The sequence below is a fragment of the Carassius gibelio genome, chromosome B8 (assembly GCF_023724105.1).
Source record: "Carassius gibelio isolate Cgi1373 ecotype wild population from Czech Republic chromosome B8, carGib1.2-hapl.c, whole genome shotgun sequence".
NCBI classification, from domain to species: domain Eukaryota; kingdom Metazoa; phylum Chordata; class Actinopteri; order Cypriniformes; family Cyprinidae; genus Carassius; species Carassius gibelio.
In genome coordinates, this window is record NC_068403.1 from 15640024 (window position 1) to 15653181 (window position 13158).

Consider the following 13158-nt stretch of genomic DNA (forward strand, 5'->3'; position numbering starts at 1 on the left):
GGTCTTTCTCTCTCATTCTCTGAGGACAGAGAGTAATTGATCTAAAGAGTGTCTGAGTCCTGGTGCGACAACTGTAAATAACCTGAAACTCATCTTTATTCAGACCTCTCCACCTACGTATTGACCCAAGCACTGCACAGAATCGAGCACTGCAACACCATCCCTTTATGGACATTGCAGTCCCCGTATGAGCAGACCTGTCAATATTTTAGTAATGACATTATAATCTAAAATTGTGACCTCTCTTCCTGCAGGGCAAATCAATTACGAGGGAGGCATGTCTGTTTGAAACGGCATGCTTTTATGTTTAGGGCAATCCTGTTTTTTTTTTTCAAATCTACAAATCAAAGCGTTGCATCCTGAAAGTCTCATTACGTTCCTTTTCCCCAGCAAATCTTCAGTTACTTCAAAGCCTTCTTTTATAGAAGTGAAAAGTCAGGCAGCTCAAATGGAAGGGAGCCCTCTGCTGTTTGTCAAGAGTTACTGCTTCACCACCTAATAGTTTTCTCTTACACGCAAGACAGCTACAGTTAGTCAGCTTCAGGTATACACTTTAGTGTCAGTTACCACTTTAATAATGGAAATATGATTCAGCAAATGCAGGTCTTGGCCAAAGCATTGACTTTTAACATGCTACACCATCTAAGCTGGCTTCCTGGATTTCAGCACCACCATAAAGTGAACAGCTCCCTGAGTCGTGTGCACTCTCTTTCAGAAGCCCTCCCCTCGTCTAGCGGACAGCTCCTTTACCACTGTGAGTGAATAGGCTCTTTATTTATAGAGCACAGCTACTTTATGATGTCTTTTGAAACACTTGTCATCGTAGTCCATCAAAGACCAGGCTCTGGCTTGCAGGTTTTGTCAATGGAATCACATTTTCTGGAGGGAGCAGATAGCTAAAAATTGATCCACCAACTTTTATGCCCAGGCAGCAAATTACACATAACAGCCACAAATCACAAAGCTATTTTGCTCCATTTATGAGCAGTTACTGCTATTTAGTAATGGGAGAGCGAATTTCAGCCAAGTGTGCAGAAAAAAAGTTGCAATTGTGTGTTTTATTTCTTGGCCTTTATTTGAGCCAGTGATCAGCTATTAAGCGGTCTGATGGCACGCAGGGTTTCACTCACAGGTGGTGCTATAAATAATGCATGGACTGTAACATATAGAAGTTGAAGTGCTCTCTCTTCATTCTGACACAGTGGCTTTTGAAACTGATTTTTATGCAGTCTGTCAAACTCGAAGGTCTCAACTTGATGTTACAATAATCTGCTTCTAAATTAGTATTCACAGTGTGCGCTAGCTTCTGTCTGGGTTACAGTTCAAATATTAAAGTCTGTTGCACTTATTATGAATGGCAAAGTAAATCTACCAACTTCAAAACTTGCTTTTCTAATAGATATTGCCAAAAAAGCAAGTGTTTAAAGTAACTATCATATTTAATAATCTCCGCAATTTACACCGTTCCCACCTTATTCGCCCGTGCTGTTGTTTTGCATCTATTTCGGAAGTCCCCCAGAGCTTTGCGATATTTTCAAGTTAAAAGGTGTTTTATTATTAATGAAACTTTTGAAGGTCTCTACTCTTACGCACAAATCTAAAAATGAACCCTCTGATGCCAGAAGACCTATAAATATTTTGGTGAGGATATCAGGACAGCTGCTTTTGCCAAACCGAGCTCCATAACATCTTCTAAAGTGCCCCACATCCGACTTTCAACCCCAACTTTGCTCAGGCAATCTCAGGATGTGACATTGTGCGCAGATAACCCTCTGCCCATTCTGTTGGCTTGCTAATACATAATTTATTTCCAGAAAACACTGTGTTGGTGAGCTATGAATGGCTGCGTGAGCTGTGTTTCTGAAATGAGCCCAGGTGGAAAATCGAAGAAATGGAAATTGGAGGTGTTTTGCATAAAATAAGATATTTTGTGGTGGGTGAAGAAAAAGTTTATGATGTACTGCTTTGTTTTGAGTAGGGCTGGAAATGTAGCCTTCACGTGATCATTTTTATTCCCATGCAGTTTACGTGGCATCCATTAAGTGGCTTATCAATATTTATACATGTCTGGAGCTAAAAGAAGAGAGGACGGGGAGTCAAAGGTGAATCGAAACCCATCAAGTAGAATCCCACATGCCTTTACATGCATCTCTAATGGACAGCTTTGGTGCCTTAGTAAGAATTAACTAAATGGCATATCAAGTGGCAGACTGCTTGTATGTGTTGTGCAGTTTTAGACTGAAGCCTTGCTATTATTGACCTCTGTACTGTTCTTCTGGGATACATTGATATTCTGCTCCTCCTGTTTTGTCACACGCCTGATCCAATCTCTGTGTTTAATGAGCCATTGCTCTCACTCTCTGGATTTGATCTAAGCGTACAGACAACGGCTATGTGTTGCTGTCTCCCATAATCCTTTGGGTTCCCTGGGTCACACCAAAATCAACAATGTCATTGAATGGTTGAACAGATCATTGGAGTCAAACTACACAAATTTGTCATTTGTTTTTGTAGGTTGCAAGATGTGATGGAAAATGCCAAACCTTACCACATACAACAACAATCCTTTAAGATGTTGACTTTGCATTAGGCAGCATTGTTTGTCTACTCTCAGTGTGATCTTTGCTTTGTCTTCAGGACTGCAAGCTCATGGAAGTCTCTTCGAGGCAGAACAGTCAGCACGTCACCTGAAGGTCATGGATAAATAAACAAGAGGATTTAATGTGGCGAGTACAAGTACAAATTGAACTCTGAACTGCTTTGTTTTATCTTGTGAAGTGGAGACGGCCCATGACACAGTGCTATTAAGCAGAAACAAATTATCCCAGTGGAGCAAGGAGCGTTTGATGGATATGGAGGGTAGTCTTTATACTTCTGTGTTCAATGAGCAGTGCAAATCCAGTTTGTGACTGTCATCAGGGCCGATTCTAGGATTTCAGCCTTTGGGGGGCCCAACTACAAATCCAAACTTGAGCTGCTGCAGCTCAGAGAAATGTTTCTTGCTTTCACTTAAGAACAAACAGTGCAAGTCATGATGTCTGATTCAGAAACATTACTGACTGAATCCTCAATGAACTCAAAATATTTTTGAGTTACAGTGTGTCTGATTCAAAATTGACCTGGAACTGTTACTGTGTTATTATTATTATTATTATTGTTTTATTTATTTTTACAAAATGTTTTATTTATTGATTGATTGGTTTATCTATTTATCCATTTTTTTTAAAAACCTTTCTTTTACAGAATAGGGTAAAATTTATATTGCACAAATACAGTTATCACTTCTAATATTTAAAACAAATTTAATACAGCTTGTACAATAATAATAATAATAATAATAAAAATAAAATAAAAAATGCCATAACTGAATCTATTAATTACTAAATCTCCCTCGTATTTAACTTCTTCTTTTTTTCTGGTCTGGTGTCCTGTTACATAATCATAGATTTTTAAGGGGCTTACAGATTGATTGCAGATTTTTAAGAGGACTGATATGAAACTGAGGTCTAGAAATCTAATCAAAACTGTTTTATTATTAATATAAAAAAATTAAATAAAAAATACGGTTATCACTAAGGTACAACCAAAAACGGTTTTATTCTTTCTTTCTTTCTTGATAGAAAACCGGTAGTTGCAGACTAAAAGATTTGCAGTTGCTGGACAAGGGAGGAGCCACAGCCTCATAGATAAGTCCTCTCCATTATCATAAACTACCTCCGCCCACCCCACTGTAGATCTCTCTCTAGCTCGCTCGCTCACTCTCTCTCTCTCTCTCTCTTTCCTCTGTTAATTCAGTTCTGGACAGCGCCGGGTACTGATGCTGCTGCTCCTGTAGTCGCATCTATCCTGGGGGCCTCCTCCCACTCATCACACCTCGAGAATCCGCACGTAGAGCCGCTCGGTCTCTGTCGCAGAAAAGTCTCCGCAGTACTGCATCGGAATAAGGGCTCAGTGCAAAAAATCTTCTTCAGCTGTATTCGTGGCTGTGAGTGTGGCGCTTTTCAGCATCAGCGCAAAGGAAGTTCTGTTCAGTCGTGCGGTGGGTGATGCTCTGAGATGCGTCGTGTTTAGCGCACGGTACACTGATTTATTCGCCTAGACGAGAGAATAGAAAACCCAACAGTGACTGAGGCGTATTTTAACTTTGTCTGATATTGATTCGGATTTGCTTGGGAGATCTTGAGCATCAGGATGCTTTGACGGGCGCTCTCCAAACGGGTTACTGAAGATTTCGCCTTCAACAGAAAAAAAAAAAAAAAAAAAGCATCCGCTGACAGTTTGGAAGGAGGACAAGCAGCCTCTCTGCACAGGATTTAAAACTACCGTCGCTTCTGCATCTTTCTGAACCTAACGAGGATAGATTTTAACAGAGGGAGAGATGAAAGTTTCTTCAGCAGTATTGTTTCTGTTCACATTTTGGAGTCTGGAGTGGGAGCCTGTGCTTCCCGATTCAATTATTCACATTGGTAAGTTCAGATCTCGGATGCACCACCAGTGACTGTGATTTCTCAGTACACTCGTTTTCACGTTGAGGAGATCTGTGCATTGTCGTGCAGTTCGTTAAGATGTTGCGGTCCAGTTAACGCACATGTATCGAGTTTCGTGTTGAAGCGGGTGCCTTTAAATAAGGTTGCGACTATAATATCGGGTTAGAGAGAGTAAGATCTCCATCTGTCCTCATCAATGCGTCCATTATCTAGTCTATATGGTGGGTGAGAACAGGTGGTTTGACTGGAAGCGGTTCCTCGCAACGCCGCACTGTATGCGCGCCACGTTATGACATCGTTTAAAAAAACACAAACTTGGATTTGCAGAGATCAAGAGTGTTGGTAATACACTTCGCAAAAGGGCTGAGCGAACGAGAACGTGCGCGTGCATGCTTTAACGATGGGTACGAGGATTGGCACTGCGCGCGAGGTCGGATTGGCTCCAAGTGAAGTCTTAAATCAGAGCTGTAAAAGAGAGGGTTCCTCCGAGGGGGCCACTGTGTGGAGGTGGAGGCCGGGTGCTGGGGATTTGGCAGGAGTCAATTTGGCGTGGCAGCATCCGCGTGTTTAATTTAATTAAGGTTTGATGCACTAAACAAATATATACATACATACACACACACACACACACACACACACACACACACACACACATATATATATATATATAATATTGTAGCGCATATGTGTCTGGCTTGGTGACGTGTGCATGCCTGAAAGTTGGTTTTAATAAGTCACGCGATATGCAGGCATGAATAAAACATTCCCAAATGATCCATTTTCATATGAAATGTACCAGGTGTACCGGTATGTCGAAGAAAAAATAAATGCTATAGAATATAGGCTATATAAACAAATGTAGTAGATCGTTTTACAGTAGCAACTGTTGAGTAAAAAGTTTGAATTGGCTTATAATATGTGGAGTGGGTTTGTTTATTTACACGTTAGTTTCTTTTGGCATTCTGCCATTTAGTTAATATCACGCTGTTTTAGTGTTCTTTGGGTTTGTTGTATGACTATTAGTAACAGTTGATAGAAACTGTTCCATTGTACCACCTGTAACCACTCGTAAGAGCTTAAGTAGGTTGATATATTAATCGTTTAATGATATATACTTGCAGTTAAGACATGTAATCCATACACTAAACGGCATATTGTATGGTAATACCTGTAACTGTATTTTTTCTAGTAGCCAAGTTATTAGGCTAAAAAAAAATACATTTTTTTTTTACTTATTCTAGCAAACAAGTGGATATTCAAGACATTCTGGATATTTTATCTTAACCCAGAATTGTCTCATATGTTCCTCTACCTTTATGGGGAACAACAAACAGATACAGAAGCAGATAAACAGCCTGCACGTTCATGTCTTCTCTTATACACCGCATTTCAGAGGCGTTGAGAACAGACCATTTGCCTGTAATTAGTAATGCCTGCCCTCCTAATCTTTTCTCTGCGTTTGATTGGTGAAAACGTGACGTCATTTGAATCCGAAAACCGCATCGTTTCTTTTCGGAGAGACGACTGATGAAGGCATTTAATCACACGCGCTTTACTTGATTGCAGAGGAGCCTTGTAATGATGTGCACACCAAGAGAAGTATCTCGTGCGCTGCATCGAAATGCTGCAGCTCCTTTAGGAGCTCATTGAGAAAGTCACAGTGATTTATGTGTGTGGAAAGCCCAGGGTGTCAAGCAGTATGCGGGTGCACCTCCAATTGCGCCCTTTAGTACCGACCAAGAAGTGTCAGGAGACGGCATAGGCGAGCTTTGAAGTTGGGTCCAACATAGAGGTTGATGATTAGGTAATTATCACAACATTAGTCCAGACGTTTGGTTTGCTCTGGCCACCAGTCCTTGAGGAATTTTGATCAAGGTTCCCATCTCGCCACCTAGTGGCTACGATTCTCTCCCCAAACTTGTACTGCTGCGGATTTCAAACTTTTCCGGTTAAAGTGCCTTGGTAGATCGAGAGAACCATTATTACGTATAGAGCTCATATATATATATATATATATATATATATATATATATATATATATATATATAATTAAATAAATAAATTGGGTAATATGAAAATTAGTTTGATTTAATATTTTTGTGAAATAAATGTATAATACATTTAAAGAAATATAATAATGTATATATTTACCTCACAAAAAACTTTTTTGAGATCAAACAATAATTGGCAGACCCCCTGCAGCACCAACTGTGGACCCCCTGTTGTAGACCCCTGCTCTTTGCACATCTAAGAATGATTTTTTTAAAGGATATTTGAATTCTTCATCTTGTGTTTCATGCCATATAATGATGCCTTCAAAGATATGCCATGTAATATTAATTCTTTTCCTCAGATGCACATTTTCAGACATCTAATTGGATGGGAGCTCATGATATAAATCTTGCAGTACCTGTTTTATTCGAAGTCTACTCACCACCATCTAGTTTCACAATAGATGCAGAGTGTGGACTAGATTTTGTCTGCGACAGTTTTAATGGTGTGGATCGCCCTCATTCTCAGGAAGATTTGACATATTGAGAGCATGTCTGGGGCTCTTAGGGGATATCAAAACACTCTTCACTGACAGTATGTGTTTTCGGTCTGGCTGAAGCTTCTTTGTTATGTAGGTTGCGTGTATGACATTTATTGCGCAACTGAAGAGAATAGATGGAGGGGGGAACAATATCAAAGCTGGTCAGGGAATCAAATCATTATCCCTTTTCACTGCACAGTCATGGTTAGTTACATGTTAAACTCTAAAGCCAGAGGAAATTGTAGAATATAATCCTGAGTGTTGCATTGCAGGTGGGACAGATGGGTAGTGCCATTTCGTTGGTCTATTTCTGGACCAAACTGACGTTGCCCCATCCCAAGAACATGGTGATAATGAAATATGCTAGTTTGCAGACTATCCTTCATAGTGATGCTTAAGCGCTCTCTCTCTGTCCTTCTTTGTAGTCCTACAATATAAAATAGAGGTAATGAGGAGCGATTCTTGTAATTACAAGCCATGCATTGAATTGTGTTTGTTTTAATTGGATGGCTGTATTGTGCCTGCTCAGGTGTTGTAACAGATAATGAAAAGTTAAAACGCTAGATATAGAAGGCTTCTGAAGATGATTAGGTGATTAATATAAGGCTGGGGTTATTACTGTGGCATTAGCAGAGTAAATCCTTATGTTTCAGTGGAAATGTTTTCAATTAAATGGCATGTTGTGCAACATTCTGAGTTTGGGATGTAGTTAGAAGCATAATTTCTGTAATTGGTAAGATGCCTGATATTGTACACAAGTACAAGAACAAAAATGCTCCTTTCATTCTCAGTGGACTCAAGAAGTATTAGTATTTCGTGTAAGGGCATGGGTAATTAAACTGACCTGGCCCTACTTCCTTTTTCTTTCGGCTGATGAAAGGAGCAATTGTATTGATAGCACAGTGAAGGTGTAACAAAATAAAGGTTGCCCTCTAGGGGTGCCGCTTGCAACATTTGCATTTCTTACTCTGGAATTTGTCCCAGACCCATCAGGGAACTCTTGATCTTTTATGCTTCTAAATCACTAATCTGTGGTTTATTGAAACCCTGCAAAGATCATTTGGATTTTTTGATGAATTGCTGGGAATGGTATTGGCACTTTTTCAATTTCCCTCTCATAGTTTTTAACTTCTAATGGTCTGTTATCTCATAATGTAATGTGCAAGTCAAAAATACAAAATAAATAAAAATAGCATTTAAAATAGCAAGTGCTTCTATCGAGGTCAGTAATTCTGATTTATTTTTTAAATGTTTTTGGACAACGTTTATTTTTCTCACTGTAGATTCATTTATTACATAATAATAATAATAATAATAATAATAATAATAATAATAATAAATCATTCTTATATGCTAATTTGGTGCTAAAAACAGCATTTATTTGAATTAGAAATATTTTGTAGCATTATTCAAGTCTTTACTGTCACTTTTGATCAGTTTAATTTAGGCTAATCTTGCTAAATAAAAGTATTAATTCTTTAAAAAGAATCTTGCCACATAGTTTATTCATGTTTTTAAATCTAGAGTCTTTAAAACCCCAAACATAATTTTTACGATGTGTAATGAATTTTATTTAGTTAGTTTTTTGCTTGTCAGTTCTCATAAGATTAGGAAAAGTAACCTGATCTTCAGTGTATTTTTACGATTAGAGCACTGAGTTAAGTTTCTCAAGCCCCAAACAGAACATGAGGGCTGATGGGGAGTTATTATTATATTAGCAGAACACATGAGCTAAAGTTTGCTTCAATGCGTCTGTCTTTGTGTGCTCTCGTTTGTTTCAATCTTCCACATTACTTTGAAGTTACGGGAGGATCTATCCGCTGTCATGAAATTTTGAGAACGTGAGGGACATGTTTTTCCTCTTTTGTCACATTGAATTCATGACACCAAGACGTTGAGTGATTTCCTGTGTGTTTAGCACAGAGACTCCCAGTCGATTGCAATGTGGCGCTACGCTGAACACGTCAATCAAGCCTTGCTGCGGGCGTTATGGTTTGTTACAGTGTTGCAATTACAATACATGCGCTTGAAAAGAGTGTTTCGCCTCGCTAACCGCTTCTCGATCGTCCATAATATCCTCATGCAAATGCGAGGCTTGTATTGTAATAATGTCAGCCGAACACAAAAACAACACAAAAGTATGGGTGGCTCCTGACTAACAAATACTGTTACTCTAAGAAAGACGTTTCATCTGTTGTAAGATTTATAAAACTCATCAAATCGGTGCAGATGAAGTGAGACATCAGTCTTTCTGTAAACAAGCATACTGTAATACCGTGTAGCCACATTTCAAGCAGCGCTCTAAAGGGAGCGAGTCCCCTTTGAGAACTCGTGTCTCTGATCATTGCTCGCTCTTGCACAGGGAGCCTTGGGCTTCCTCCTTTGACTTTCCTCTCTCTCTGTAGCTTTCCGTTTCTCTCTTTCTTCCCACCTGCTCACACGGTCCCCTTCAATAGCTTTCTGCTCTAATATTCTTCGAAAGCACACAAGTTTTGGGGTTGCATTTATTTTGCAGTCGGTTCCCTGTAGGGGGCAGTAGCGAGGCTGGATGTGTGAAATACAGTGCTGTCATGTGCTTGTTCACTGTCATCTCACAGGTAGCCGGTTGCTAAAGAAGAAAACTATTCATTTGTACTGCAGAGAATATATTTTTTATTTTCTCACACATTTGATTTTATTGGTCTCTTGTGCAAACTTTGTTTCGTTCCATCTTTCACCATCCCTCTCTCGCACGAGCTTCCTGATTAAAATGGTGCATTCTCCTCATGCCTCTATAAAAAGCTGTCTTCTCATTTGCATAGAATGGTTTTTGGATTTTTCCTCTCTGTGTAAGAAACCTGTTTTTGCCTCCCTGTAAAAAATAAAAATGGCATGTCATGTCATGTTTATGTGATATGAAAACTTGTCTATGTGGAATGAAGTCTCAACTGCGAGATATAAATACCCAGTTAGGAGAAATACAGTTGTAATTATAGGAGATTATCATAATTGTTATAAATAAAAGTGCAATTATGAGGAATTGTCACAATTGGGAAATATACAAATTTAATGGTGATGTATAAAGTCTCATTTGTGAGAGACTAATTCCTACAGTCATAATTATTACAAATGGTCACAGTTATATGAGATATAAAAATGTAATTCTGAGATTTAAATTCTTGAGGTGTCAAGGCTCAGTTGTGAGGCAAATTTCAAATTATTTCGAAATGGCCCTAATTATGATAAATGGTTACATTTGTGAGATTTATAAATGTGAGGTATGTACTGTAGTAACAATTAAGAGAAATATAGTCCCAATTGTGAGATTTACAGATGTAATTATGAGGTCTAAAGCCACAATTATGAGAAATGGTGAGAACTGTGAGATACTGAAATATAATTAAGCAAGAGCGAATGTCTCAGCTGTGAGCTGCAAGAAATACAGTACATTTGCAGTGACCTTTATTTCATTTCTTTGAGTTTATCAGGCTTCCATCGTGTTCTATCACATGGTAGATATAAATACATTTGCACATGTTCAATAAAACACGTTTTGAATTGTGCTGTCGATACTTATGCAAATGCCTTATTCAATTACTCTGTTCTAAGCATAAGTCTTGTAAATCTTAAAAAGTTAATCTTTAAATCCTCTTTGGAAAAAGCCTGCTCTAAATCGTGTGGATATTGTTGTTTAGTCGCACTAATTCCTCTGATTTTTCCTGACCCTGAAATGAGGCATCTGCCTTTGTTCTCCGCCAAAGTCAATTCCCTACTTATGCCACTGTAGACCCTTGCCTCATTATTTCTGAGACCTCTGCTTAGGTCAATAAAGGTAACAAAATGACAGCACGCACACATAATGCCATTTTAATGATCGGAAACAATAGCAGCTCTGAGGTAACTGCATATAGAGCGGGCCGAATAAGACTGAGAGATGCAATTTAGTTATGAGGATGTGACTGTGTCTTTCCGGTATTAAATCAGGTGTGTTTATTCGAAGCAAACAGGAAATGAAAATCGGGATGTAGAGCAACAACAACAGAGAATGGAGTTGTTTAAAAGTGTAGTTGTTTTCTGCAATGATGTCCTGTGTGTTTCTATAGTACCGAAGGCAGTGAAAGCACTGTACATTCATGCTGAGAAAATGGAAGTTAGTGGGATGTTACTTCTAGACACTGCTGCTGGATAATAGGGCTTTGTTCCAATAGGCAAGACTGTATCAGCTTCAAGGCACGGATCCCAGCCAGGGAAGTGCAAGGCTAAAACACTGATCTCAGGCTCTTGCTAGAGATTCTGCATTTTTGTTGCTTTGTAATGTTGCTCTTGGGACAACCTCCATTTCGATTTAATGCACCATGAAAAGAGGATAAACCCTTCCCTTTAGGGTAGGAGAGAGGAGGAAAAGTCGGTGGTGTTGTTTACTTTGAGGCGACCGTGTGGTAACATGATTCATGAGACTCAGACTCGGTCCCAAACCGCATCTGCTTTAATGTACTTATTGGCAACTTTAAGCTTCCTGTAACTTGTGTCAAACAGGGTTCCTCATCATCTGCTGGATAAAAGGGTGTATTGGAGGGACGGCTGTTTGCGAGTGCTTAACATGGGATACGATTTAAGACTGTGCTCAAAAGCTGACAACAACCAGTCAGATTCCATTTTGCTATTTGCCAGAATTGGACTGTATCTGATGACTGCATTACCGATGCGGGAGTGATGAATGATTTGATGATTTGCTCCAAAAGAAGTGTTTTAAGAATGCAGAAGCATCCAAAATGAAATGTGCTTCTTTTTTCCCCCCTTTTTCAGCTTCTGCACAGTAAAAGCATTTTTCCACATATGATTTTAAAATAACATCATACTTGTGGTTGCATATTTTATTTGATGATTATAGTGTGAGGCAAGAATGAAGCTTTACACTTCAATGTTGAATCAGGTGACTTATAAAAGGTGGTACAAACAAAACGCATTTCATGTTAAGCTCGCAAAAACAATAACCAGCCCGACTCACTTAGTCATGCAGTGTAGAATAGCCTACTGTGATAATACTACAGTATGTGAGCGTTCACACTGTACACTACTGTTCAGAAATGACTGATTACTAATTAAAAATATGGTAACATAACGTTAGATATTATAATTGAAAATAACTGTTTCTATTTTAATATATAATCTCAAATGTACATGTAATTTATTTCTGTGAAGATAAATCTGAATTTGCAGCAGTCTTTAAAAAAAAGTTGACGAAGAAAGATTATTTGAAAAACTGATTCCAAACTATTAAAAAGTAATACATATTTAAATGTGTTGATTGGGTTAATGTACCAAACTTACACCATCATTTAAGCCAATCTTGCTGGTTTTTATAAAAAAAATTTTTATTTGAGTGATTATCTTACTGTTTTTGCCAAAAAAGAAAGCCATATTTAACACCACATAAATAGAAATTATTTTCTGGGAACTCAACCTACAGGTTGCTTAGTTATAGTTATCTCTGCATATTGAACTAATAAAAATGAAAAAAGTTAAGCTTTATCTTTAAACAGGCCCTTGCTCTCCTGTAACTTCCTCTGTATTTCTGTCAGCAACTACAACTGCAATTATGTTTCTGGATCTTTACCTTTAGCAGCTTTCTCACACTTTGACTCTGTGCTTGAGCTCATCTGACTTTCTTTGCTGCTCTTGGTTTGATTACTTCAGAAGCCTTAGCCAATCCAAATGACCCCCTCAGTAGTCTGGGAGATCTCCTCTACAGCCTCCGCTTCCACCCCAGTTTCACAGCTTCAGACAGCCCCTTTGACCTACTCCATCATCCCCTTCTCATCCTCCTGGAGCCTTGAGCGTCACTCTCATTTGCACTGTTTAATGCCGTGTGACCACCCAGTCAGGCCATCAGCGCTTTGGCTGGCTAGTTTTGATCTCGAGTTGATTTCCCACTGGTTTCCTTCATAACTCATTGCATGTTCCTTCATCTCTACGTGCTACTTTAAGTCCTGTGATATTTGATCTATGTGAAAGTGTAGTGTCCTTAGATGTTGTACACCTGGCAGGCAACCGACAAACAGTTGTGTTGTGACTAAGCACTGATGTGTTTATGTCATTCAGACATGCGACTCATTTCTTGTGAATTGCTTGGATGACGTGGCGTCGGCAATGCCATAT

At 38.8% G+C, this 13158-nt stretch overlaps 1 protein-coding gene across 4 annotated transcripts in view; it reads left to right on the top strand.

Moving 5' to 3' along the window:
- Window positions 1-3758: 3758 nt before the first annotated feature.
- The window catches only part of LOC127963998 (glutamate receptor ionotropic, delta-2-like), a 409530-nt gene continuing 400130 nt past the window's right edge, over window positions 3759-13158 (top strand). For 3 of the 4 annotated variants that reach the window (XR_008154973.1, XR_008154974.1, XM_052564132.1), the window contains exon 1: window positions 3762-4466. Coding sequence is in view for 2 of the 4 variants with exons in the window: in XM_052564132.1 (XP_052420092.1) it covers window positions 4379-4466 (88 nt within the window). In the remaining 2 variants the exon portion in view is untranslated. Of the gene's footprint in view, window positions 4467-13158 lie in introns of all 4 variants that reach the window. The other variant, XM_052564133.1, reaches the window with a different exon arrangement.